General features: G+C 69.6%; 3 protein-coding genes across 4 annotated transcripts; 2 read left to right on the forward strand and 1 right to left on the reverse strand.

Moving 5' to 3' along the window:
- Positions 1-5,501: 5,501 nt before the first annotated feature.
- Positions 5,502-14,415, forward strand: LOC123371046 (programmed cell death protein 4-like). Its single transcript, XM_045018183.1, has 11 exons — positions 5,502-5,655; positions 7,138-7,411; positions 8,215-8,312; positions 8,539-8,652; positions 10,720-10,941; positions 11,219-11,316; positions 11,400-11,514; positions 11,622-11,729; positions 11,939-12,049; positions 12,325-12,464; positions 12,903-14,415. The coding sequence occupies exons 1-11, from the start codon at positions 5,629-5,631 to the stop codon at positions 12,952-12,954; spliced, it is 1,359 nt and encodes a 452-aa protein (XP_044874118.1). The 5' UTR covers positions 5,502-5,628; the 3' UTR covers positions 12,955-14,415.
- A 1,239-nt stretch (positions 14,416-15,654) lies between these two features.
- On the forward strand, positions 15,655-20,072 carry MOGS (mannosyl-oligosaccharide glucosidase). Of its 2 annotated transcripts, none has more exons than XM_045018182.1 (4): positions 15,655-15,863; positions 16,460-16,680; positions 17,078-17,268; positions 17,387-20,072. In XM_045018182.1, exons 1-4 carry the CDS (start codon positions 15,830-15,832, stop codon positions 19,122-19,124), a joined length of 2,184 nt encoding a protein of 727 aa, XP_044874117.1. In that variant the 5' UTR covers positions 15,655-15,829; the 3' UTR covers positions 19,125-20,072. The 2 variants fall into 2 exon arrangements, with proteins under 2 accessions (XP_044874117.1, XP_044874116.1); XM_045018181.1 differs by lacking the exon at positions 15,655-15,863 and adding an exon at positions 16,379-16,383.
- WBP1 (WW domain binding protein 1) lies at positions 19,825-23,913 on the reverse strand. The gene is made up of 4 exons (XM_045018184.1): positions 23,816-23,913; positions 22,537-22,639; positions 21,983-22,144; positions 19,825-21,497 (listed from the first exon to the last, which is right to left on the reverse strand). Exons 1-4 carry the CDS (start codon positions 23,879-23,881, stop codon positions 20,806-20,808), a joined length of 1,023 nt encoding a protein of 340 aa, XP_044874119.1. The 5' UTR covers positions 23,882-23,913; the 3' UTR covers positions 19,825-20,805.
- Between the last annotated feature and the right edge of the window lie 997 nt (positions 23,914-24,910).

The raw sequence follows: 24,910 nt of genomic DNA on the forward strand, positions 1-24,910 counted from the left end.
TGGCTGAGCTGTGGAACTCCCGGACTTGCAAAGAAAAATGTTCACAAATCGTGCCCCCTCCCCCTTGGAAAGGTTCGGAAGTGGAAACGGGGTGTCAATGACCCCATGGGCTTGCAGTGTTGGTCGGTTGTTCTCCGTGAGGGCTGCGTGGCTGGGCTGTGGGCCCTGGACTGACGAGAACATAAGAACAGCCAGACTGGGTCAGACCAAGGGTCCATCTAGCCCCATGTCCTGTCTGCCGACTGGCCAGTGCCAGGTGCCCCAGAGGGAGTGAACAGAACAGGGAATCATCCAGTGATCCAGCCCCTGTCGCCCACTCCCAGCTGCTGGCAAACAGGGAGGGGGAGACAGGTCTGTATCTCAGGGAAGGCCCTTGTTGCTGGGACCCCTGGGGCTTTGAACAAAACTTGTTTGACTCTGTGTATTCCTGCCCTGTTTGCGAGGGAGAGAGCTGAGCAGTGAGGCTTAATCCAGGTCACTTGCCAGGTAAACAGGAGGGGCAAACTGGGGAGAGGTCAGAGAGGCAGCTTGATCCTGTCTGAGGTGTGGCTCTACACCACGGATGAGGGAACTGCTGCTCTGCTCTGCCCTGCCCTGGCTGTGCTGGTTTTGTCTGCCAGAGGACAGAACAGATTTCCGGCTACACCAGAAGAGAAGATACCTGGGCTGGTACCGTACGTCACAGCGATGTCCAAGAAGTCTTTGTTTTCCTGCATGCTGCAGAGCCGGATTCAGACATCATTGTCCCGCTGCCCCAAGGGAAGGATCAGCAACGAGGGAAGAGGAGGAACCAAAGCAGCAGACACGTCTGACCGAGAGGGCACAGAGCCAGGAGGCTCTCAGCCCAGCTAGACCGATCGAAATGTTTTCAGATACTCAGCAAATCAAGGACAGGAGAACCTGGAACAAAAATCTACAGAGGACAAACCCGGGGCTGGGGGTGGTTGTGGTCTGAAATAAGCAGCTACGGCTAGAGTTGGTTCCACCATTGCAAGAATGCAACCCGTCCTCAGTGGTGACTCCAAGAGGAGTGGAAGAGAATTCGGGCAGGGACACGAGCCCACGGAACAGTGCTGTCTGCCCGCGTGAAAACGGGAGCTGTAACCACGGGATTCGGAGGCTGGCTGGCAGGTCTCCCCCAGGGCTGCTGACGCACATCGGAACCAATGACACAGCAGCCCATGGAACCACTCAGATTATAGGAGGCCTCGGGCAGCTTGGAAGGGAGCAGAAGTAAAGGGAAGTCCAAGTGAGCGTCTCTGAGAGTCCACCGGCCCCCGTGTGACAAGGCAGAAAGTGCTGGAGGTGATCTCTTGGCTACATGACTGGCGTGCGGCTGAAGGCTTTGGGTTGGTTGAACATGGTGTCCCTGGCCTCTGGTTGCCAGAAGCTGGGACTGGGCAACGGGATGGATCACTGGATGATTCCCTGTTCTGCTCATTCCCTCTGGGGCACCTGGCACTGGCCAGTCGGCAGACAGGACTCTGGGCTAGATGGACCCTTGGTCTGACCCAGGCTGGCCGTTCTTATGTAAGATTGGGCCGTGTTCCAGTGGGAGAGCACAAGGAAGTTGAAAGAAAACAAGATGGATTTTGGTCGTCAGATCAAAGTAGTGACCTTGGTCTTTCCCAGTCCCATTCATTGACTGCAGACAAAAGTGAGATGCTCCCACACCGCACAACTAGCTTTCAGCTGCCCTCTCTGCTGCAAAGGAGACACGAGCCACAGCCAGTGTCCTCCGACTCCCATTAAAGTGTACGAGGCCACATTGCTGCTGTCTGAGTCTCACAGCACCACTGAAGCCATGAGCTGGTTCAACTACCAGCGGCATGTAGGGACAGGGTGGGTTCCTCGAAAGGGTGTGGGGGTTCTGCTGGTGGCCTCTGTTTTCTGTGTTGGAAGCAAGGGGGAGCAGCAGTGTGTGTTAAGCTAGGCCTGTCACATCCGTGTAGAGTTAATACACGTGATTATTTGGGAGCCAGCTGCCATGGGACGGCACCGCCCACAGCCACCACCTGCTAGCCCACAGCCGCCCGCCGCAGGGCAGGGCACCGCTCGTCGCAAGCCCACAGCACCCAAGAGCCAGTGGATGGGTGATGGATCAGCACAATCGGAGAGGCAACCCCTCAACTGGGCCCCAGGGCCAGCCTCCTCTTGCTGGGCAAGGGGTGAGGGGCAACAGCCATTGCTGGGCTGCCCACACTGCTCTGACTGCACCCCAGAAATGCCCCCTCCTCCCTCTGCCAGCCCTGCCCGATGCAGGAGCCTGCTTCCTGGGAGCAGGAGGGGAGGGCAGCTGGACAAGCTGCTTGGTGTCAGTGCTCCCAGCCCGCGTGGATGGGCAGGGAGGCTACACCCGCACCCCCAGGTCCCCAAGGAGCCAGGAACAGCCCGAGAAGGTGCAGCGTGGTGCTGCATTACCCTGCAGCGCTCCTGGCAGGGTCCATGCAGCCGGGCTGGGTGGGCAGTGGGGGTGGCGGGGAGGCAGAAAGGTAGTGGTGTAGGATGGGGGAAGCCGGGCATAGGAACTGGGGCAGGGTGATGGAGGAGGGGCTGGCAGGCGCTGAAGCGCTTACAAAGGAATCCCTGAGCTGAGCTCAGCAGCCTCCTTTCACCTTGGGGCCGGGCAAGGCTGCGGTGGGTTGGTCCCCCAAGGGTTTGCCATGCCTCCCATTCCTTTGTCTCTGAGGCAGGGTTGTTAGGCCACTGCTCCCTTGTCATCCAGCCAAGCCCTATGCCCAGCCTCCATCTGGGGTCCCAGCTCCCTCTGGCTCCGGCACATCCCTTCCAGATCTAGGAGATAGGTATATCTCCACCATGGTGAATTGCAGACAGAGCCAAGGGGCAGCCCAGCTATGGGGCCATCGGCCCATTGCACTGGCGGGGAGGCCCACAGCAAGGGAGGGAGCAGCCGCAGGTTCCTAGGCAGAGCCCTGGGGTCTACCTTGCCCCCTGAGGTGGCTGGAAGTTGGGGTCATACTTCCCCCACACCCTGTCAGCCAGAGGCTGGGGCCAAGGCAGATCTGGCCTGCAGCCCTCTGGTCTCCCTGTCCCCTACCACCTCCAGCTCTCCCAGCATGGGGCCTGCAGTGTTCTTGCCCCTCTGTGTGAGTGGTGGGCTTCAGCTGACAGCAGGGGGCTTGCAGGCAGTTTCCATCACGGGGAGAAAGGGCTGATTCAAGTCAGCCCGTATTGCTGTCGCACAATCCAGTTCACTCACACCACCACACTAGGTCCTGGTTCCCTGGACACCGCAGAAGCACGCAGGTAGTTCCCTTACTAGTCCCAGGTCTGCCCCTCCAGCCAGCCCTGAGCCTCAGGAGCACTGTGTGCTCCCTCTCCAGGCCATGGCCACCACTGCTTCTCTCGCTGCCTACTCCTTTCTCCGGGCTTTCTCACGCCCAGACACAAGAGCTGCAGCAGTCAGTGCCCCAGCCCCTGTGTGGCAATCAGTTCCCAGGAAATCCCATCAGCTGCAGGGCTTACCTCTGGGTCTGGCCTTGCCCGTACCTTAGGTAGTGGCTTTCCTTACTTTCAGCGCTCACAACACAACAGGGCATTTAATTGCCCCTTAATTTTGCCCACGTGAAGGACAGCACACACCTCACCCAGATCTGTCACTCCTGGCTGCCCCCTTCCAGCACAAACCTGGTCAGTGCAAGGACCACGGGGGTTGGGCCCAAGAGAGAGCAGTGGGGTGTGATATTGGGGTCTCAGGGATGGATCCAGTGCACAGACCTAGACCCCTGGCCCCCTCTCTGCCCCCCCCACTGCCTGGGCTGGTGGGGTCCCCAGAAGAACCATGACTAAGCCCACTCCTTGCCCCTCTCCCCTTCCCACAGCCATGGGTCAGTCCACTCCCTGCTTCTTCCCACCTCTAGAGCCATGGGTCAGTCCGCTCCCTAACCCCCCCCCCCAGCCATGGGTCAGTCCACTCCCTGCACACACCCCCTCCCCCGAGCCATGGGTCAGTCCACTCCCTGCTCCCTCCCACCTCTAGAGCCATGGGTCAGTCCGCTCCCTAACCCCCCCCCCGAGCCATGGGTCAGTCCACTCCCTGCACACACCCCCTCCCCCGAGCCATGGGTCAGTCCACTCCCTGCACCCCCCCTCCCCCGAGCCATGGGTCAGTCCACTCCCTGCACACACCCCCTCCCCCGAGCCATGGGTCAGTCCACTCCCTGCTCCCTCCCACCTCTAGAGCCATGGGTCAGTCCGCTCCCTGCTCCCTCCCACCTCCAGAGCCATGGGTCAGTCCGCTCCCTAACCCCCCCAGAGCCATGGGTCAGTCCGCTCCCTGCTCCCTCCCACCTCCAGAGCCATGGGTCAGTCCGCTCCCTCACCCCCCCCCCGAGCCATGGGTCAGTCCGCTCCCTAACCCCCCCAGAGCCATGGGTCAGTCCACTCCCTGCACCGCCCCCTCCCCCGAGCCATGGATCAGTCCACTCCCTGCTCCCTCCCACCTCTAGAGCCATGGGTCAGTCCGCTCCCTAACCCCCCCCCCCGAGCCATGGGTCAGTCCGCTCCCTGCACCCCCCCTCCCCCGAGCCATGGGTCAGTCCTCTCCCTGCTCCCTCCCACCTCTAGAGCCATAGGTCAGTCCGCTCCCTAACCCCCCCCCCGAGCCATGGGTCAGTCCGCTCCCTGCACCCCCCCTCCCCCGAGGCATGGGTCAGTCCGCTCCCTGCTCCCTCCCACCTCTAGAGCCATGGGTCAGTCCGCTCCCTAACCCCCCCCCGAGCCATGGGTCAGTCCGCTCCCTGCTGCCCCCCCAGAGCCATGGGTCAGTCCGCTCCCTGCCCCCCCTCCCCCATCTAGAGCCATGGGTCAGTCCGCTCCCTAACCCCCCCCCCGAGCCATGGGTCAGTCCGCTCCCTGCTCCCCCCCCAGAGCCATGGGTCAGTCTGCTCCCTGCCCCCCCTCCCACCTCTAGAGCCATGGGTCAGTCCGCTCCCTAACCCCCCCCCGAGCCATGGGTCAGTCCGCTCCCTAACCCCCCCCCCAGAGCCATGGGTCAGTCCGCTCCCTGCTCCCTCCCACCTCTAGAGCCATGGGTCAGTCCGCTCCCTACCCCCCCCCCCGAGCCATGGGTCTGTCCGCTCCCTGCACCCCCCCTCCCCCGAGCCATGGGTCAGTCCGCTCCCTAACCCCCCCCCGAGCCATGGGTCTGTCCGCTCCCTGCACCCCCGCCCCGAGCCATGGGTCAGTCCGCTCCCTGCTCCCCCCCCAGAGCCATGGGTCAGTCCGCTCCCTGCTCCCTCCCACCTCCAGAGCCATGGGTCAGTCCGCTCCCTAACAACCCCCCCCCCCACCCCCCCCCCAGCCATGGGTCAGTCCGGGGGTGGTGGAGCCGTTGCTCCGGGGGCAGCTAGGGGGAGACGCAGAGCGGCCATTGGTCCGTGCAGCGGCCCCGCCCCCCGCGCCCCCTGCTGGCGTGGGCGGGGCGCTGGGGGGCGCGGCTGGGGGCGGGGCCAGCCTGGGCTCTGCGGCTGCCAGGAGTTGTTTGGAGTCCCCGCCCCCGAGTGCGTCACTTCCGCAAGGGGCGGGGGCGCGCGGAGCAGCGAGGCGCAGCGGAGCTTCGGGGTCGGGGTCGGGATCGTGCCCGGCTCGGAGCTGCCGCCTGCGGCCATGTCGGGTTCGGTCAGCCCCGCCCTGGCAAGTACCGCGCGAGCCCCCCGGCCCCGCCCCCTCCCGCGCGAGCCCCTCCAACCGCCCCCCCGGGAGCCCCCCCCGAGCCCCCCGGCCCCTCCCGCGCGACCCCCGCCGGTTCCTTCTGGCCCCCGCCCCCCCCCCCCCCGCGTGGCTCCGTTCCCGGCCCGCAGCGCCCCGGGCGTGTCCTGCCCTGTCACCATGTGCGCTGGGGGCGGGGCCGAGCGCCACGGGGCACGAGCTTCCCCCGCGCCTCGGCCCGCCCCGGGGGCACTGGCGGGGCTGTGGGTTGGGGAGCCCCGGGGGGCTGCGGGTCGGGAGTGGGGGGCACTGGCAGGGGCTGGGGAGCCCCGGGGGGCTGCGGGTCGGGAGTGGGGGGCACTGGCGGGGGTCGGGGAGCCCCGGGGGGCTGCGGGTCGGGAGTGGGGGGCACTGGCGGGGGAAGGGGAGCCCCGGGGGGCTGTGGGTAGGGAGTGGGGGGCACTGGCGGGGGTTGGGGAGCCCCGGGGGGCTGAGGGTGGGGAGTGGGGGGCACTGGCGGGGGTCGGGGAGCCCCGGGGGGCTGTGGGTCAGGAGTGGGGGGCACTGGTGGGCCTGTGGGTTGGGGAGCCCCGGGGGGCTGCGGGTCGGGAGTGGGGGGCACTGGCGGGGGTCGGGGAGCCCCGGGGGGCTGCGGGTCGGGAGTGGGGGGCACTGGCGGGGGTCGGGGAGCCCCGGGGGGCTGTGGGTCGGGAGTGGGGGCACTGGCGGGGGTCGGGGAGCCCCAGGGGGCTGCGGGTCGGGAGTGGGGGCACTGGCGGGGGTCGGGGAGCCCCGGGGGGCTGTGGGTTGGGAGTGGGGGGCACTGGCGGGGGTTGGGGAGCCCCGGGGGGCTGTGGGTTGGGAGTGGGGGGCACTGGTGGGGGTCGGGGAGCCCCGGGGGGCTGTGGGTCGGGAGTGGGGGCACTGGCGGGGGTCGGGGAGCCCCGGGGGGCTGCGGGTCGGGAGTGGGGGGCACTGGCGGGGGTTGCCGGGTCCTGCCTGGCTCTAGCCCGATTCTCCATATTCTCTCCCAGCGGCGAACTCAGCCGTTCCCATGGCCTGGGATGCCAGGAGCCTGCCCGTGTGAGCGACTCTGCCCTCAGCCTGGGGGTGCAGCAGGAGGGTGCTACCCCCCAGAGACCTGCCCTGGAGCTGTCTGCATCCCTGGGGGGCGGGGGGGAGGAATGGGGCAGCCCCCCAGCTGCCCTCCAGGCTGCAGGCCGGGCCCCAGGCTGCTCCCCTGCCCGGCCTGACCGTTGCGGTTGGGCCTTGGCTCTTGCCCTTGCCCCGCGGGGGGGGTGGGAGGCTGCCTGGCGCTGCTGCTCCCTGGGGCGCCCCTTGCTGGGCGAGGCCGGGCCGGCAGTCGGGTGGGGGTGCCTAGGAAGGGTCTGCGGGGCAGCTCCCCCGGGGCTCTGGGGGGCGGCCGGGCGGGGTCCCCGGGCGTCTCTGACACCACCTGCCCTGCAGGCCACGGGCCCGGCGGGCTCAGAGGAGGAGGCTCTGGAGGAGGAGCTGCTGGATGGCGACGGGTCCCGCCCCTGGACCCCGCAGGAGAAGGCCCTGCACGAAGCCCGGCTCAAGGCCAAGGCCAAGCGGCGCCTGCGGCGCACCTCGTCCCGGGACGCCCCCCGGGAGCCGGCCCCCGAGGGGGGGGAGCCCAGCCCCGAGCCCAGCAGCCCCAAGGGCAAGACCAACGACCGGAAGTCGCGCATGGGCAAGGGCCGTGGGCTCCCCAAGAAAGGTGAGGTGCAGCGGCCCAGGGCAGGCCCCTGGCCCCTGCTGCTGCCCCCCTGCCCCCCCCACATCTCCCTGGCCCCTCCAGGGCAGGCCCCTGGCCCCCCCCGCCCCCCACATCCCCTGGCCCCTCCTGCAGCCCCCCCTGCCCCCCCCCACATCCCCCTGGCCCCTCCTGCTGCCCCCCCTGCCCCCCCCACATCCCCCTGGCCCCTCCTGCTGCCCCCCTGCCCCCCCCACATCTCCCTGGCCCCTCCTGCTGCCCCCCCTTCCCCCCTCACATCCCCCTGGCCCCTCCTGCAGCCCCAGGGCACACCCCTGCCCCCCCCTGCCCTCCCCCCACATCCCCCTGGCCCCTCCTGCTGCCTTGGGGCACACCCCCGCCCCACGGTGCAGCCTGCAGTCCCTCCTGGCTCACTGCTGCCCCACACTGCAGCTCCCCAGTCCCCCCACCCGGCACAGTGCAGCCCCTGCTCCCTCCCCACCACTCCCGCTGCCCCAAAGTCACAGGGATCCTTCCCTCCAGCTCCCGCAATCCCCACGCAGTCCCCTGCTCTTCCTGTGCTGGGTGGAGCCGCTCCTGCCACGTGCTGTGGGTGTGCTGGGCCCCACTGAACTCACTACACTTGTGACACAGTCACGCCCGGGCTGGGAGCCTGCTGCCCTGGTGCCCAGCTTTGCCCTGGGCTGGGGGTGCTGAGCGGTGCCCAGAGCCCCCCGGTCCCTTTTCTGTAGCGGGCAGAGCTGAGCTGGTGCCCAGCTGGGATGCTGTGGCCCATGGGGGTGGCTGAACCAGTGTGTCTCCTGCAGGTGGCGCTGGGGGCAAGGGCGTGTGGGGTGCCCCTGGCCTGGTGTACGGGTACCAGGAGCCCGACGCGCGGGACCCCAACTACGACGAGTCATCTCAGGTACGTTCCCAAGGGCAGTGCAGTGTGGCAGTCCCGGGCCCCTTCCTCCCTCCCCCCGGAGCCCAGTGTCACAGAGCTTGGACCTCAGCACCCAGCGCTGCTGCCCCTGGCCGGCCTGCCTGCCCCCACTCAGCCATGCCAGCCACCCTGGACTGGTGCTCATGTGGGTGGGGCCTGGCCCACTGGGGGTGCCGCTGGCCGTGAGCCCCTCTGCCCCTCTCCACAGGGCGACACGGTCTATGCCACAGTGACGCCGGAGCTGGAGGAGGCGGAGCTGGAGAAGAATGTGCACCCCATGGTGCTGGAGTACTTTGAGCACGGGGACACCCTCGAGGTGATGGTGAGTCTGGAGAGTCGTTTTCCCCCCCCCAACCCACGTGGGCTTTTGTTCTGGGGGGGTTTCAGGGGCCACATCCCTCTGGCTAGGCCCGGGGGCCCCTGCAGTGCCAGGGAAGGGCACTGGGAGCCGTGGAGGGAGGAAGAGGAGGATGGCATGGGGGTGGGCTGGGAGCCGTGGAGGGAGGAGGAGGATGGCGTGGGGGTGGGCTGGGAGCCGTGGAGGGAGGAGGAGGAGGAGGATGGCGTGGGGGTGGGCTGGGAGCCGTGGAGGGAGGAGGAGGAGGAGGATGGCGTGGGGGTGGGCTGGGAGCCGTGGAAGGAGGAGGAGGACGGTGTGGGGGTGGGCTGGGAGCCGTGGCAGGAGGAGGAGGAGGATGGCGTGGGGGTGGGCTGGGAGCCGTGGCGGGAGGAGGAGGACGGTGTGGGGGTGGGCTGGGAGCCGTGGCGAGAGGAGGAGGATGGCGTAGGGGTGGGCTGGGAGCCTTGGAGGGAGGAGGAGGAGGAGGACAGCGTGGGGGTGGGCTGGGAGCCCGTGGCGGGAGGAGGAGGATGGCGTGGGGGTGGGCTGGGAGCCGTGGCGGGAGGAGGAGGAGGATGTCGTGGGGGTGGCCTGGGAGCCGTGGAGGGAGGAGGAGGAGGACGGCGTGGGGGTGGGCTGGGAGCCCGTGGCAGGAGGAGGAGGAGGAGGATGGCGTGGGGGTGGGCTGGGAGCCGTGGCGGGAGGAGGAGGAGGAGGATGGTGTGGGGGTGGGCTGGGCGCCGTGGAGGGAGGAGGAGGATGGCGTGGGGGTGGGCTGGGAGCCGTGGAGGGAGGAGGAGGATGGCGTGGGGGTGGGCTGGGAGCCGTGGAGGGAGGAGGAGGATGGCGTGGGGGTGGGCTGGGAGCCGTGGCGGGAGGAGGAGGATGGCGTGGGGGTGGGCTGGGAGCCGTGGTGGGAGGAGGAGGATGGCGTGGGGGTGGGCTGGGAGCCGTGGTGGGAGGAGGAGGATGGCGTGGGGGTGGGCTGGGAGCCGTGGCAGGAGGAGGAGGAGGATGGCGTGGGGGTGGGCTGGGAGCCGTGGCAGGAGGAGGAGGAGGAGGATGGCGTGGGGGTGGGCTGGGAGCCGTGGAGGGAGGAGGAGGACGGCGTGGGGGTGGGCTGGGAGCCGTGGAGGGAGGAGGAGGAGGAGGATGGCGTGGGGGTGGGCTGGGAGCCGTCGAGGGAGGAGGAGGATGGCGTGGGGGTGGGCTGGGAGCCGTGGAGGGAGGAGGAGGATGCAGTGGGGGTGGGCTGGGAGCCGTGGCGGGAGGAGGAGGAGGAGGATGGCGTGGGGGTGGGCTGGGAGCCGTGGAGGGAGGAGGAGGATGGCGTGGGGGTGGGCTGGGAGCCGTGGCGGGAGGAGGAGGATGGCGTGGGGGTGGGCTGGGAGCCGTGGAGGGAGGAGGAGGATGGCGTGGGGGTGGGCTGGGAGCCGTGGAGGGAGGAGGAGGAGGATGGCGAGGGGGTGGGCTGGGAGCCGTGGCGGGAGGAGGAGGAGGAGGATGGCGTGGGGGTGGGCTGGGAGCCGTGGCGGGAGGAGGAGGAGGAGGGCGTGGGGGTGGGCTGGGAGCCGAGGCGGGCTGAGGAGGAGGAGGAGGATGGCGTGGGGGTGGGCTGGGAGCCGTGGAGGGAGGAGGAGGAGGAGGACGGCGTGGGGGTGGGCTGGGAGCCGTGGCTGGAGGACGGCGTGGGGGTGGGCTGGGAGCCGTGGCGGGAGGAGGAGGACGGCGTGGGGGTGGGCTGGGAGCCGTGGAGGGAGGAGGAGGAGGAGGATGGCGTGGGGGTGGGCTGGGAGCCGTGGCAGGAGGAGGAGGAGGAGGACGGCGTGGGGGTGGGCTGGGAGCCGTGGCGGGAGGAGGAGGAGGAGGATGGCGTGGGGGTGGGCTGGGAGCCGTGGCAGGAGGATGAGGAGGACGACGGCGTGGGGGTGGGCTGGGAGCCGTGGCAGGAGGAGGAGGAGGAGGACGTCGTGGGGGTGGGCTGGGAGCCGTGGCGGGAGCAGGCCGGAGCGGGCCGGGCTGACACGCTGACGCGCTGTGCTGGCGCAGGAGCTGCTGAGGGAGCTGAACCTGGGCAGCAGGAAGCAGGCCGTCCCCTCGCTGGCTGTGGCGCTGGCGCTGGAGGGCAAGGCCAGCCACCGGGAGCTGACCTCCCGCCTGCTCTCCGACCTCGTGGGCAAGGTCATGACCTCGGAGGACATCGCCAGGGCCTTCGACAAGATGCTCAAGGACCTGCCTGACCTCATCCTGGACACTCCTGAGGCTCCGCAGGTGGGGGTGGGGGCGGGGTTGGGGAGACAAGGGGGGCAGCTGGCTGGGGGGCAGGGCCAGGAACGGCATGGGGGGGAGAGCTGGGGGGGGGGGCCTGGGAAGGAAGGAGCTGGGAATGCCCTTGGGAGGGGGGGGCCAGGCTGGGGATGCCGTGGTGACGGGGGGCTGGCTGGGGTTGGGTGGGGGCTCTAGGACCTGGCCCTGCCAGGCAGAGGAGGTGCCGTGCCAGGCCCCTGGGTGGCATCTGCGCCCTGACCACACACTCGCGCCTCTGCAGATGCTGGGCCAGTTCATTGCCCGGGCCGTGGCTGACCATGCCCTGCCCCTGGACTTCCTGGACCGCTACAAGGGGCGCGTGGACTGTGAGCACGCCAGGTAAGAGTCTCTCCCCCCTCCCTTGGTCAGAGTGCCCCTGCCCTGGCACCAGCCCCCTGCCCCTCACCGTCTGCTCCTTGCAGGGCTGCCCTGGACCGCGCCGCCGTGCTGCTCCGCATCAAGCGGGACGTGAACCAGTTGGACAACGTGTGGGGAGTGGGGGGTGGCCAGAGGCCCGTGAAGCATCTCATCAAAGAGGTGAGCGCCTCACGCCCCCGGCCAGCCGGCTGGGCCCCGGGGCTGGGTGAGGCCTGGGCGGGCGCCTGCCCGTCCCCGTGCTGAGCCCTCAGTACCTCTCCCCACAGATGAACCTGCTGCTGCGCGAGTACCTGCTGTCCGGGGAGGTGTCGGAGGCAGAGCACTGCCTGCGGGAGCTGGAGGTCCCTCACTTCCATCATGAGCTGGTCTATGAGGTAGGGCGCAGGCCTGGCCTGGGGTGTCCGTTTGGGGCTGCGCTGTGATCACCAGCGCTGGCCGGGGGCAGTACCCGGGACACCCCCAGTGGCTGCTGCGGCCCAGCCGTGGGAGCTGTGCTTGCTACTGGATCCTGGGGGGTGCCCGTGATGCCAGCCGTGGCTGGTGCTGCACACCCCATGCTGATGCCCCTCCTCCACCCTCGCAGGCTGTAGTGATGGTGCTGGAGTCCACGGGCGAGACTCCTGTCGTCATGATGGTAAAACTGCTCAAGGTGCTGTGGGAGACGGGCCTGGTGACCCTGGACCAGATGAACCGGGTGAGTGCCGGAGCTGGGACAGGAGCCCGGGGAGCAAGGGGCTGGGCTGGTGCCATGAATAGGGCGAGGGAGCCAGCTGTGAAGTCTTGGCAGACTGGCCGGCTGCAGCAGAGGGTGAGGAGGCTTTTGTGGGGGCAGATTCAGCCTCTAGGATTGACTGCAGCACAGGCTGCCATTCCCAGCCCAGGAAGCGAGGTCTCCTGGGGGCATCATGGCCCCTCCCTGCTCTGCCCCAGCATTCCTGGCTCTGATCCCAGTTCTCCTGATCCCCCCAGGGCTTTCAGCGAGTCTATGACGAGCTCGGAGACATCAGCTTGGATGTGCCCCTCGCTCACCGTATCCTGGAGCGGCTGGTGGATCTCTGCTTCGAGGAGGGAGTCATCACCAAGCAGCTGAGAGACACCTGCCCAGCCAGGTACCTGCATCATGGGGGGCTACAGGTCAGGATTGAGGAGCACCAGTAGAACTGCAGAGGAGCCCAGGGCTGGGATAGAAGGAGCTTGTGGGTTGGAGGTGGGGGGAAGCCCAGTGCTGGGATAGCTGGGGGCTGCGGGTCAGGATTGAGGGGCACCAGCAGAGCTGTGTGGGGAGCCCTGGGCTGAGGTGGCAGAGCTGTGGGGCAGGAGTGAGGGGCACCGGCAGAGCTGTGTGGGGAACCCTGGGCTGAGGTAGCAGGGGCTGCGGGTCAGGATTGAGGGGCACCGGCAGAGCTGGGGGTTGGGAGTGAGGGGCACCAGCAGAGCTGGGGGGTGGGGGGCGGGGCTGAGCTAGCAGGGGCTGTGTGCAGGGAGAGCCCAGGGCTGGGCTGTCTGGGGCCTGGCTCACTGACATTCCTGTCTTTCCTCTCTTCAAGGGGCCGGAAGCGATTTGTGAGCGAGGGTGATGGGGGGCAGATCAAGCAGTAACTGGCCGTCTCGTCCCCCCCCCAGCCCGACAGTCGCCTGGAGGTGATTGATGTCCCCCAGCTCTGGAGTTCCTCCTTGTCTGTCTCCAACTGGGAACGGCGCCAGGGAACCACCCAGCCCCCAGCCGGGGCGGTGCAGAGGCTGTGATGGATCTTGGGGGGAGGTGGGGTCCAGGAGCAGGGAGGGGGCTGGTGGGCTGATCTCCCAGCTGGGGCTGCCCTGGAGCTGGAAGGGGGGGCTGGGCGCAGCTGCAGGACTCTTGCCCCCTCCACCTCCCTGCAGCCCCAGCTGGGAGATGTCCCTCCCTCGCCTAGTGGGGCTGTGTCTTAACAACCATGCTGTGTCTGTGACCCCCCCCTCCCCCCCCCCGCTTGGCTCCGTGCAGTGGGGTTAGCAGGGGGCATTTCCTCCCTCCCCCCAGCCTCCTATGCTGGCTAGTACAGGAAAGGGCCTGCTTCTCAGCCTCCCCCCGGGGAGGCGGGGGGAGCTCTGCTTGGGGGCTTTGGGATTCCTTCCTTCCCCACAATGGAGCAACTGTCAGTCCAGCTGGGGGGGCCTGGGGGCGCAGGCCTGGCTGTAACTCCATCTGCAGCGTTCTCCCTGGTGCCCCCCCTTCCCACCCCAGGGCGTGGCCTGGCCTGCAGACTGGGCTGGGTAAGACCAGCCTGTCTTAGGGGAAGGCAGTGTGTCCTTCCGCTGCCCTGAGAGCAGAGCTGGGGGCTTGCAAGAGACATGCCCAGGCCTCTCCCCTGGGCTGGGCATCCGGCCACACAGGACAAGCTGCTTCCTTGTATCTTATGCCAAGGGCCAGGAACAATCTCCAGAGCAAAGGATTCTGGGTCACACTGATCAGCTTGCCACAGGTAAGGGGGCCACACCCACCTCCCCACATCTCAGCTCTGCTCCTCTTGTAGGCAGAGATCCTGCTGCTCCCCTGGGACCCACAGACTGCAGCCTACAGACTGCCCCAGAGACTAGCCTCAGCTCTGCCCCTAAGGTGCTTGGCTGAGCATTACCCACAATCCACTGCCTTGTGCTGCCTACAGCGACTCATCACAGTGGAGCTCCCCTGGGCTGCAGCACTGGGAGGAGGTAGCACCAACCGCCGGTCCGGGCCGCATGCAGGAGCACTGGGAGTGACAGCTGGCGTGGGGGGGGTTCTGCCTGGCCTAAGGGGGGGCAGGTATTTGGAGGGTGTGGAGCTGGGGGGTCTGTAGGCCTAGGGTGGCTGGGGGTATTTCAGGGGGGTGACGGGCTGGGCCTCATCTCCCAGGGCAGGGGCCTTAAACCCCAGCGCTTGAGCAAGGTGGGGCCTGGGGGGGCTGCCCCAGCTCTGCCTGCCACCCCCCCCCCCCGGCCCCAGGCTGGGCGCAGGGAGGCAGCGGCTGCCCCTCCCGGGCTCGTGGGTGGGGGCTCGGGGGCCGCGCTGGGGCAGCCACACAATAAAGACGTCTCCAAAGGCACCGCTGGTCCGCCTGGGTTTGTCTGCCCCGGGGGGGGCCGTGTCCCGCCCGGCCTGGCCCCAGCTGCAGGGTTTGACCCCGGGGACCTGCTGCCAGCAGGGCCCGCGCCGGCCCATCCCCCTCCCCACCGCGCCTGCGCCCGGGTTAGCCCAGGTCGCACCGAGCTGCGCCCGGAGCAGGGGGGCCGGGCTGTGTCCGTGGACTACAGCTCCCAGCGTGCAGCGCGGCGGGCTCCCGGCCACGCGCAATTGGGGCTACGGGGGCCAGTGCGCACCGCGCGGGGCATGCCGGGAGATGCGGTGACGGGGCCGCCCGCCCTTCCCGCCGCGCGCGCCTGAGGATGGTCACGTGCAAGTGCCGCGCGAGCGAGTGACATCAGCGAGCGTCGGTGGAGGAGGGATCGCGGGGGCGTGGCCCGGTTTGCTGACGTGGCGAGCTGGGGCTCGGAGAGCTGCGGGAGGCGGGGCCCGATGTGCTGACACAAGGCGGGGGGCGGGGCCCGTGTGCTGACGTGGCGGCCTGTGGCTCGGAGACCTGCTGGGGGCGTGGCCCGTGTGCTGATATGGAGGGTGTTGGGCCGGGGCTCGGCGGGCTGACGTGCGGGGGCGGGGCCGACGGTCCCTGTCTCGGCGCGGCGGGGCCTGGCGGGCTCTGTGTCCTGACGTGGAGGCTGGGGGCGGAGCCTGGCGGGCTGACGGGGGCGGGGCCGGTGTCCTGACGTGGAGGCTGGAGGCGGGGCCTGGCAGGCTGACGTGGCGCTGGGGGCGTGGCCGGCGATCCCTGTCTCGAGCGGCGGGGCCTGGCGGGCTCTGTGTCCTGACGTGGGGGCTGACGGGGGCGGGGCCTGGCGGGGCGGGGCCGGTGTCCTGACGTGGGGGCGGGGCCTGGCGGGCTGCCGTGGCGCGGGGGGCGTGGCCGGCGGTCCCTGTCTCGAGCGGCGGGGCCTGGCGGGCTCTGTGTCCTGACGTGGAGGCTGACGGGGGCGGAGCCTGGCGGGTTCGGGGCGGGGCCGGTGTCCTGACGTGAGGGCTGGGGGCGGGGCTGACGGGCTGACGTGGCTGGGGGCGGGGCCGGCGGTCCCTGTCTCGGGCGGCGGGGCCATGGCCCGGGAGCGCAGGCGGCGGGGCCCGGAGGCCGCGCGCGGGCCGGAGAAGGGCGGGCGGGGCCCGCAGGCGGCGCGGCGGGAGCGCGGGGCCCCTCCGAGGCGGGGCCGGGCCTGGGCCTGGGCGCTGCTGGCGCTGCTGGCGCTGGGCGCCGCCGGCCTGGCCTACGGGCTCTACGGGCGCTGGCGGCTGGGCCGCCGCGTGGTCACCCCGCACCCGGCGCCGCGCGTCCTGCCCGCCGGCAGCAGCGGCCCCCGCGCCGCGCCCGAGCGCTTCTGGGGCTCCTACCGCCCGCACGTCTACTTCGGCATGCGGCCCCGCAGCGCGCGCCCGCCCGTGGCAGGTGGGGCCGGGCCGGGCCGGGAGGGGCCGGGCCGGGAGGGGCCGCCCGGGGCAGGTGGGGGCGGGGCGGGGGGGGGAGGGGCCGCCCGGGGCGGGGCCGGGAGGGGCGGGGCAGGTACGGGAGGGCGCGCCCGCCCGTGGCAGGTGGGGGCGGGGCCGGGCGATTCCCGGGTGGGCGGGGCTGCCTGTGGCAGGTAGGGGCGGGGCGGGGCGGGGGGTTCTGGGGCGGGGTAGGTATGGGAGGGTGGGGCCACCCGTGGCAGGGAGGGGCGGGGCGGATCCGGGAGGGTCACCCGTGGCAGGGAGGGGCGGGGCGGATCCGGGAGGGTCACCCGTGGCAGGGAGGGGCGGGGCGGAGCCGGGAGGGGCTGCCCGTGGCAGGGAGGGGCTGGGTAGGTCAGTTCCAGGGCGGGAGGGGCTGCCCGTGGCAGGGAGGGGCGGGGCGGAGCCGGGAGGGGCTGCCCGTGGCAGGGAGGGGCTGGGCAGGTCAGTTCCAGGGCAGGAGGGGCCGCCCGTGGCAGGTAGGGGCGGGGGCGGGGCAGGAGGGGTGGGCTCCACCAGCCCGGCCCACCCTCAGTCTCCTTCTCTCTCTCCCAGGCCTCATGTGGCTGCGGCAGGCGGCGGCGGAGGCCCGGCTGCGCCACACGTGCGAGCAGAGCGACGGGCTGCCCGGCTACGGCTGGCTGCTGCACGACGGGCTGCGCTTTGGGGCACAGGAGATCCGTGACCGCGGCCTCACGCTGCGCACCGAGTTCGTGAAGCGGCCGGGCGGGGAGCACGGCGGGGACTGGAGCTGGCGGGTCACAGCCTGGCCACAGGTGGGGCCGCGGGAATGAGGAAAAGGCCCTGCCCGGAGTCAGTGACAGCTGGGAAGGGAACCCAGGAGTCCCAGGCTCTCCCCTCCCCCAAGTCTCTACTGTCACCCTCAGGCCGGGTGTCCTCCCATTGCTGGGATTCCTGGCCCCTTCCCTGGGCCCCGCGGAGCAATGCCTGGGCTAGGGCCTGGGGTGGGGACTCCCCGTTTGAGCCCCACGATGGATCGCACCACCCGGCCCTCTCCTGCCCCAGTCTCTGTCCCCAGGGAACACGGGGCATTTCCTGCTGTGGGTGGGTCTCAAGGGGCTGCCCCCTGTGCCTGTGCAGGAGGGTCCTGGAGGCTCCAGCACAGAGAGCTGCAGGGCGAGCGATGCCCAGTGTCCATCTCCCTCCTTGCAGAGTGCGGGCGACCAGCCCTCCCTCGTCTCCCTGCTCTTCTACGTGGCCACAGACGGGCAGGGGACGCTGCAGCCGCACGTGGAGAACACGCGGTTGGTGTCTGTGACTGGGACATCGGAGGAACTCGGCCATTTCAACATCACCTTCCACAAGCCCACCACAGAGACCGGGGAAGCGCTCGGCTATGCCAGGTATGGGGGGGCTCGGAGCGGGGCGGGAACCCTGGCTGTGGGGGAAGCGCCTGGCTTTCCCAGGAGGGGGCGCTGTGGGGTGTTCCTGGCTCCTGGCCTGAGCCCTCCTCTCTTCCAGCTATAACCACCTGGATGCCAGGAGCCCGGGCCTGCACCGCCTGACAGACGTGGTGAAGAGCAGCCTCAGCAACCGCTTTGTTTACGCGGCGCCAGGCGGGCCCAAGCGCCGCTACTTCGCTGTGGACACGTACCAGGCGCTGCCTGGGGAGCCGGACCAAGCTCCCCAGAGCCACCTGCTGCTGCACCAGGTGACGCTGGCGCTGCCCTGCCGCGTGGAGGTGACCTTTGAGTCCGGCAGCTTTGCCGAGCGCCCTGGCTCGCTGGTGGGGGCGGTGCTGAGCGAGGAGCTGGCCGGGCACGTGGCTGCCTTCGAGCGGCGCTTCGAGGAGACCTTCTCCCTGGCCCGCAAGGGCTTCACGCCCCAGCAGCAGAGCTTTGCCAAGGCTGCCCTCAGCAACATGCTGGGTGGGATGGGCTACTTCCACGGGCACTCCATCGTGCAGTCTGCGCACAACCAGCACCCCCTGCCCTACCCCGAGGGCCCCCTGTTCACCGCCGTGCCCTCCCGCTCCTTCTTCCCCCGCGGCTTCCTCTGGGACGAGGGCTTCCACCAGCTGCTGCTGGCGCGCTGGGACCCAGCTCTGAGCCGCGAGGTCATCGCCCACTGGCTGGACCTGATGAACGTGGAGGGCTGGATCCCGCGGGAGCAGATCCTGGACGACGAGGCGCGAGCCAAGGTGCCTCCTGAATTCATCCTGCAGCACAACGAGGCTGCCAACCCGCCCACCCTGTTCCTGGTGCTGCAGCAGCTGCTGCGGGAGCCGGGCCAGGGCCCCAAGGAGCTGTCCTACCTGCGGAGGCTCTTCCCCCGCCTGCGCACCTGGTACGAGTGGTACAACACCACGCAGGCGGGGCCGCTGCCCTACACCTTCCGCTGGCGGGGCCGGGACCAGGACACCGACCGCTTCCTCAACCCCAAGACGCTGACCTCCGGGCTGGACGACTACCCTCGCGCATCGCACCCCTCGCCGGCCGAGCGCCACCTGGACCTGCGCTGCTGGATGGCCCTGGCCTCGGGGGTCATGGCCCAGGTGGCCGAGCGGCTGGGCGAGCCGGCTGCTGAGTACCGGCACATGCAGCAGGCGCTGAGTGACAACGCCCTGCTGGAGGAGCAGCACTGGGCCGAGCAGCTGGGCATGTTCGCCGACTACGGCAACCACAGCCAGGCCGTGGGGCTGCAGCGCGAGAAGGTGGCTGTGGGGCCGGGGCAGCCCCCCCACCAGCTCCCCGCTCCGCGCCTGGTGCGGGTGGTCCGCAAGCCCCCCAAGCTGCAGTTCGTGGGGGCCCTGGGCTACGTCAGCCTCTTCCCCTTCCTGCTGCAGCTGCTGCGGCCCGACTCGCCCCGCCTGGGCGGCATCCTGGGGGACATGCGCAGCGAAGAGAAGCTCTGGAGCCCGTACGGCCTGCGCTCACTCGCCCGCACCAGCCCCCTCTACATGAAACACAACACGGAGCACGACCCCCCCTACTGGCGGGGCCCCATCTGGATCAACATGAACTACCTGGCGGTGCGGGCGCTGCACCATTACGCCAGCCTGGAGGGGCCCTACCAGCAGCAGGCAGTTGCGCTCTACCAGGAGCTGCGTGCCAACCTCATCGCCAACCTGTACCGCCAGTACGCGGCCAGCGGCTACCTGTGGGAGCAGTACAGCGACAGCACGGGCCAGGGCCGGGGCTGCTACCCCTTCACGGGCTGGTCTGCCCTGGTGGTGCTCGTGATGGCCGAGGAGTATTAGGGGCCAGGCTGGGAGAAGGGGGTCCCAGCTGCTGGCAAGGGGCACCCCCACCTCTTAGTCTAACCCGCAGCCACCGTTCAGGGCGGGGAGGGGGGCTGAGTGGAGCGGTGGCGCTGCTGCATTACGGGGATACCCCACCACTGCCCAGGCCTTGGCCCCTGCTCGTCTTTCTCAGGTGTTTTCATACGAATGTTGGGGGGGGGGGGGGGTGGTCTCTAATTCTTTTAAAGAATAAAGCTGAGTAGCTCCACCCTCTGCTGCCATCTTGGGGACACAGCAGCCTGGGAGGGGGTGGACACAGCCAGCCATTGGGCACTGGGGGGGGGTACAGCTCCCAGCGGGTACTGGGGCCTGGCAGACCACACTGCCTGGAGCTGAGGGGGGCTGCTGGCCACAGCCCTTTCCCCTGCAGCTCCCATCACAATCCTGGGGCATATTAGGGCTCTGTGGTGCGGCTCCACTGCACGTACCAGGCACCCTGCTCTGGGGGGGAACCCAGCAGCCTCCAGGCTGGGCTGAACCAAGCTTGGGCAGCCGTGGGGAGCAGGCCACATGCAGTCCCTATTTCCCACTGGTAGCTGGACCGCCCCCCCGCAGAGCTGCCCTGCTCTCCCCCCCACACACACACAGCTGAGCACCCAAGCAGCAGGGTGTGGGTTTGCCTCTCCCCCCCCCCCCCCCCTTGCAGACACTCACAGGCTGTAATTCCACATCTCTTTAATAATGAGAACTGTCCCACAGGCTGGGAGCAGAGGCCACGTCTCTCACCGAGGCAGCCCCCACCCACTCCAAGCGCTGGGGTGCCACGGGGGAGGCCTGCTAGCTGCCCCAGGCCAGCCACCCCCCACTCTCCCAGAGAAGCACCTTGGGTGAGGGAGGGGGCACTGGGCAGGAATAATCTGATTCGTGCAATTCCACCGAAACCCAGTCCCAGTGGGAACTCTACGGGGAGGGGAAGGACCCAGCCAGGGGCATGGCCCCGGGCCGGGCAGCGCTACGCATGGTACCCAACAAACGACAGCAGCACGCAGAGTGAGGGACACACATCGTCTACAGAGAGTCAGTCTGGGGGGACAGCCCCCCCCGGGCACGCTCTCCCCAGGGGCTCCATGCCAAGAGTCCACACCCCAGGGAGGGGTCAGTCAGCCACATGGTGCCGGTGCAAACTGTCCCCGCCCCAGCACACAGGGCAGAAGCCGAGCTGGAGGCAGGGCCCTGGGCCAGGAGGGGTTTGGGTAGGACCCCCCCCCACCCCGCTGCAGCCAGGAGCTGCCTGCTGTCCTGCCTGCCAGAAGGGAAGGCCCACGCAGGGCACCGGGCAGCGCAGAGCCCCAACGCTCCCAGGCACAAGCGCTCAGGAGAGGGAAGGGCTGAGAGGCAGCTGCCCTGCCCCCCTCTCCCCCCCACTGCCCAGCATGTGGGGCAGGAAGAGGCCAGGGTGCTGCCTCTCGGCCCCACGCAGTTCTACACACCCCACCCCACCCCACCGGGCAGGATTCCCAGGCAGCCTGCCAGGCTAAGGGCATAGGACAGGGACCTCTGCCCCTCGGCCAGCAGCACAGAGGTGGGGGCTGATGGGAAGGGCCGCTCCAGAGCCGTGGAGGTGCCAGGCAGGGGAAGGGAGCTGGGGTCACAGGGCAGGAAGCGGGGAGCTGCCGGCTGAGGCAGCACCCAGCTCGGCTCAGACAGGCAGGACAGGTGAGCCGGGCTCCTCACTGCCCCCGTCGCTCGGGAGCCCACAGAGGCTCTTGCGCTCCAAGAGCTGGGGGGACTCGGGCCCTGCCTTGCTGAGCAGGTGCGTCTCCTCCTCACTGTCCTCCCCGCCCTCCTCCTCCTGGCAGCGCCCCACCTCAATGCCCGAATCGCCCGTCAGGCGCCGGTGCCGGAAGTGCTCACTGCTGTCCCCCTGGGCCGCACCCTCCTCCTCCTCCCCCCCCACGCCCTCCTCCTCCTCCTCCTCCTCGATGTCTGAGCAGCGGTGGTAGTCGGCCTCGAAGAAATCCACGTTGGAGGAGAAGAGGGTCTGCTTGGGTGGCGCCTCGCAGGGGGCCGGCTCCTCGGGCAGCTCCCAGCTGGCGCCAGTGCCCGTGCTGCTGCTGCCGCCTTCCTCGCTGGGCGTGCTGGCCTGGCTGCGCTCCGTCTCATCCGTGATCTGCACCGACAGGGACGTGCTGCTGGGGGAGGTGAGGCAGCTCGACTCGCAAGAGCAGCTGGTGAAATTCTCCGAGCTGGGAGACAGGGTCAGGGGACTGGAGCCCAGGCGGCTATGCGGCCCGCCCAGCTGGGCCAGGATGGCGCTGTAGGGGGGAGGAGGGGTGCTGGGACGGTGAGCCACCTCCTCGTAGGCAGGCAGCTTAAAGGAAGCCAGCATCCCTGGAGGGGAGAGAGAGAGTCACCTGGGAACCCGGAGGGGGCCAGCCACAACCACAGGCCACCCCCCCGGCAACCCCACCTGCTTCCCACCCTGTGAGCCCCGCTCACCTCCAGGCCTCCGGAGCTGCCCCTCTTGTCAGCCCCCAAACTGTGCTCCTGGCATTGCCCCCTGCCCCAGACACAGCCCTGCCCTCACTGTGCTTCCTGGGCTGACCGCCCCGTGGGGCCCAGAGCCACGCCACAGATGTTACACCTGAGCTGGTGAGGACGCAGCCTCAGACCAGGGCGCTCCCCGCCCCCAGTGGAGGATCTGGTCCCATGCACGACTTTCCAGCAACAGCAGGGTAAGACCTAGGCTGGCTTTCCAGCTCCCGGGTCTGAGAGCCTGCCTGGGTGCGGATGGCCAGCGCGATGCACCCGTGGCCAGACCGCCCGAGCTGGGCTGAGGCCGGGAATCGGAGGGAGAGGGGCTGTGCGGCACTCACTGAGATCCATCATGGAGGTGGGGTAGTTGCAGGCACCGTGGTAGGCGATGAGGTTGATCTCACGCTGCCGCTGCTGCTGCTGAAGACGCAGTTTGGCGCGGCGGTGCCGGTAGGCACAGCAGCAGCTGAAGAGGATGAGAATGGTCCAAAGGAGCCAGAACCCTGCAGACAGGAGAGCACTTGAGAATGACCCTCCTCCAGGAGCCCCCAGGACAGCCCCACCCCCACAGCACCCCCTGCTGGAAGAGGCTGGGACTGGAGCAGCCAGGAACTCCCCGCAATCAGTGCCCCTGCCCTGTCCCCCACAGCACCCCCTGCTGGAAGAGGCTGGGACTGGAGCAGCCAGGAACTCCCCCCCAATCAGTGCCCCTGCCCTGTCCCCCACAGCACCCCCTGCTGGACCAGGCCAGGAGCAGCTGGGAGCTCCCCACCACCACCCAGCCCCCTGCCAGGAGAGGCTGAGAGCTCCTCCCATCGCAATAAGGATCCCGAGAGGCAGGTGCTGGCCCCAAGCCCTCGGCAGCCTAGTGTTGCGTCGTCTCCTCCCCACTCACACCAGAGCTCGTAGTAGTAGGTGCAGCATCCAGTCTCTCCGCAGCAGTGGCCCGTCTCACACACATAGGGCTGGTTCTTCACCCCTGGGCAGTATTCCCGAGCCTGCAGGGAGAGGACCTGGCATTACGCTCCACAGCCACCCCACAGTGTGTGTCGCCCTCCCACCCCATTAGGGGCACAGCCCTGCCGGGACGTCTGCAGGGGAGCCCGGGAGCCCCCTACGTTGCGAGTTGGTTGGCAGCAGGCTGAACGAGCCCCTCACAGACCCTGCCGCACTCCCTGCCCCACTGCAATGGCTGAGGGTCTCCTAGCTGCATGATGCCCCCCAGCAGTGCTCCAGGACAAAGGCCGGGGGGCCACGGAGCCTCTGGGGGAGGCGCCTCATGCCAGTAGGGGCAGGGCCAGGCCAAGCCCCTGAAGCGCACAGAGGGGTCAGGCTGAGGCAGGTGAACCCGCCCCGCCAGGCCCTCACCCCCAACACACACACACCCCTCTATGGAGCCAGGGCTGCTGCTTAGCAACAACCTGCTTCAGCACCAGCTGCCACTGAGGGCGAAGTGTCCCCGTCCGGCTAACGGGATCCCAGCCACGGCAGCACCTGCTCTCCACAGCCAGGCCCCGGGCCGCCACGGTCCCCACCCAGCCTCTCTCCAGGGTGCCCCCGCGGGCTGCCCCGTTCTCTAAGCCGGGGCTCAGGCTGCCTCCCTCCCTCCCCTGTGGAGTCTGCGCCCAGGCCTGAGCCCTTGGCTGCAATTCGGGGTGTGATGTTAAAGCGATGCAGGCCCTGTCCTGGGAACGCTGCACCGTTCGGACAGAAGCTGCGATTGGAAACGGGTCCGCCCGGCCCGTGCACAGCCCCGTGCGAATGCAGCCCCGTCCGCACGGCACACGGGTCCCCCGGCCCCACCCCGTCTACACGGGGCCCTGCCGGGACACCAGGGATCAGCCCCCAGCCCTGGGACTGGGACTGGGCCGGGCCCGCCCGCACGGAACCGCGCGCTGCGGCCGGGCGGGGGGGCTCGTGCGGACCCGAGGGGGGGGGCGGAGACCGGGAGGAGGAGCGGGGGGGGCGGTGCGGGGGGCGGTGCGGGGGGGGGCGGAGGCCGGGAGCGGGGGGGCACATGCGGGGGGCGGTGCGGGGGGGGCTCGTGCGGACCCGCGGGGGGGGGCACATGCGGGGGGCGGTGCGGGGGGGGCTCGTGCGGACCCGCGGGGGGGACTGGGGGGGTGAGCGGCGGCAGCGCCCGGGTAGCCCCGGCCCGGCCCGCCCCGCGGTACCTGCTGCTGCTGCTGCCGGCCCAGCAGCGCGGCCCAGGCCCCCTCGGAGCCCCCGGGCCGCTCCATGGCGCCGCCTACAGCCCCCCGCGGCCCCGCTCCTGCGCCGCCGCCCCGGCCCCCGCCGCCCGCAGCAGCCGCCGCTCCCCCGGCCCCGGGGCCGCCGCCGCCTCCATCCCGGCCGCCCGGCCCGTCTCCTCAGCCCGGGCCGCAGCCTCCGCCGCCGCCATCACGCCCGGGCCGCGACGCCCGCCCCCCGCCGCCGCTTCGGCCAATTCGCTTCCGAGCTGCGGCCAGCCGCCAATCCGCGCCGCGGCCCCCACCCGCCTCAGCCAATCATCGGCGACCTACCTGCGCCCTCACGCCCAACAACAGGAGACAAAGAGACCGAGGCCCGGCCCCGACGATGACTGACAGGAAGCTTGGCCAATTGAGATCGCATTCCCGCCTCTCAGCGACTGACTGCCAGCAGGTCTGGCCAAAGGCAGGGCTGATTTCGGTCTCGGTGAGAGACTGATAGATAAGAAAACCAATGGAAGATGGACACCCGCCTTCTGGGTGGAATTTAACAAGCACCTGCCCAATGGAAGGAGAGATCCACGCCCAGGTTATGACTGACAGGAGCTGTGACCAATGGAAACCAGACACTGGCCACTGTGAACGTGAGTGACAAGGGGGCCAGCCAATGGAACCACCGGGCAACTCTCTCGCGCACTAATTGCTACAGTCCGCCCTCTGCTGGCTGTTCCCGGCAGGCGGGGCTGGCAGGGTCCCTCTGCATGGGAGCGGGAGGGGGACTAAGCAGGGCGGGGGCGCCTGCAACGGGGCGGGGGGAGCTCCCGGGGCAGGACCAGGAAGGTCCCTGTGGGCAGGATGGGGCGGGGCGGGGGCAGGGTCTGGGTGCTGTGGGCAGGGCGGGGGTGGGGGTCTGGGTGCTGTGGGCAGGGTGGGGTGGGGTCAGGGTCTGGGTGCTGTGGGCAGGGCGGGGGTGGGGGTCTGGGTGCTGTGGGCGGGGCGGGGGCGGGGGTCTGGGTGCTGTGGGCAGGGCGGGGGTGGGGGTCTGGGTGCTGTGGGCGGGGCGGGGGCAGGGTCTGGGTG

This window comes from Mauremys mutica, chromosome 5, assembly GCF_020497125.1.
Source record: "Mauremys mutica isolate MM-2020 ecotype Southern chromosome 5, ASM2049712v1, whole genome shotgun sequence".
Taxonomy (NCBI): Eukaryota; Metazoa; Chordata; order Testudines; family Geoemydidae; genus Mauremys; species Mauremys mutica.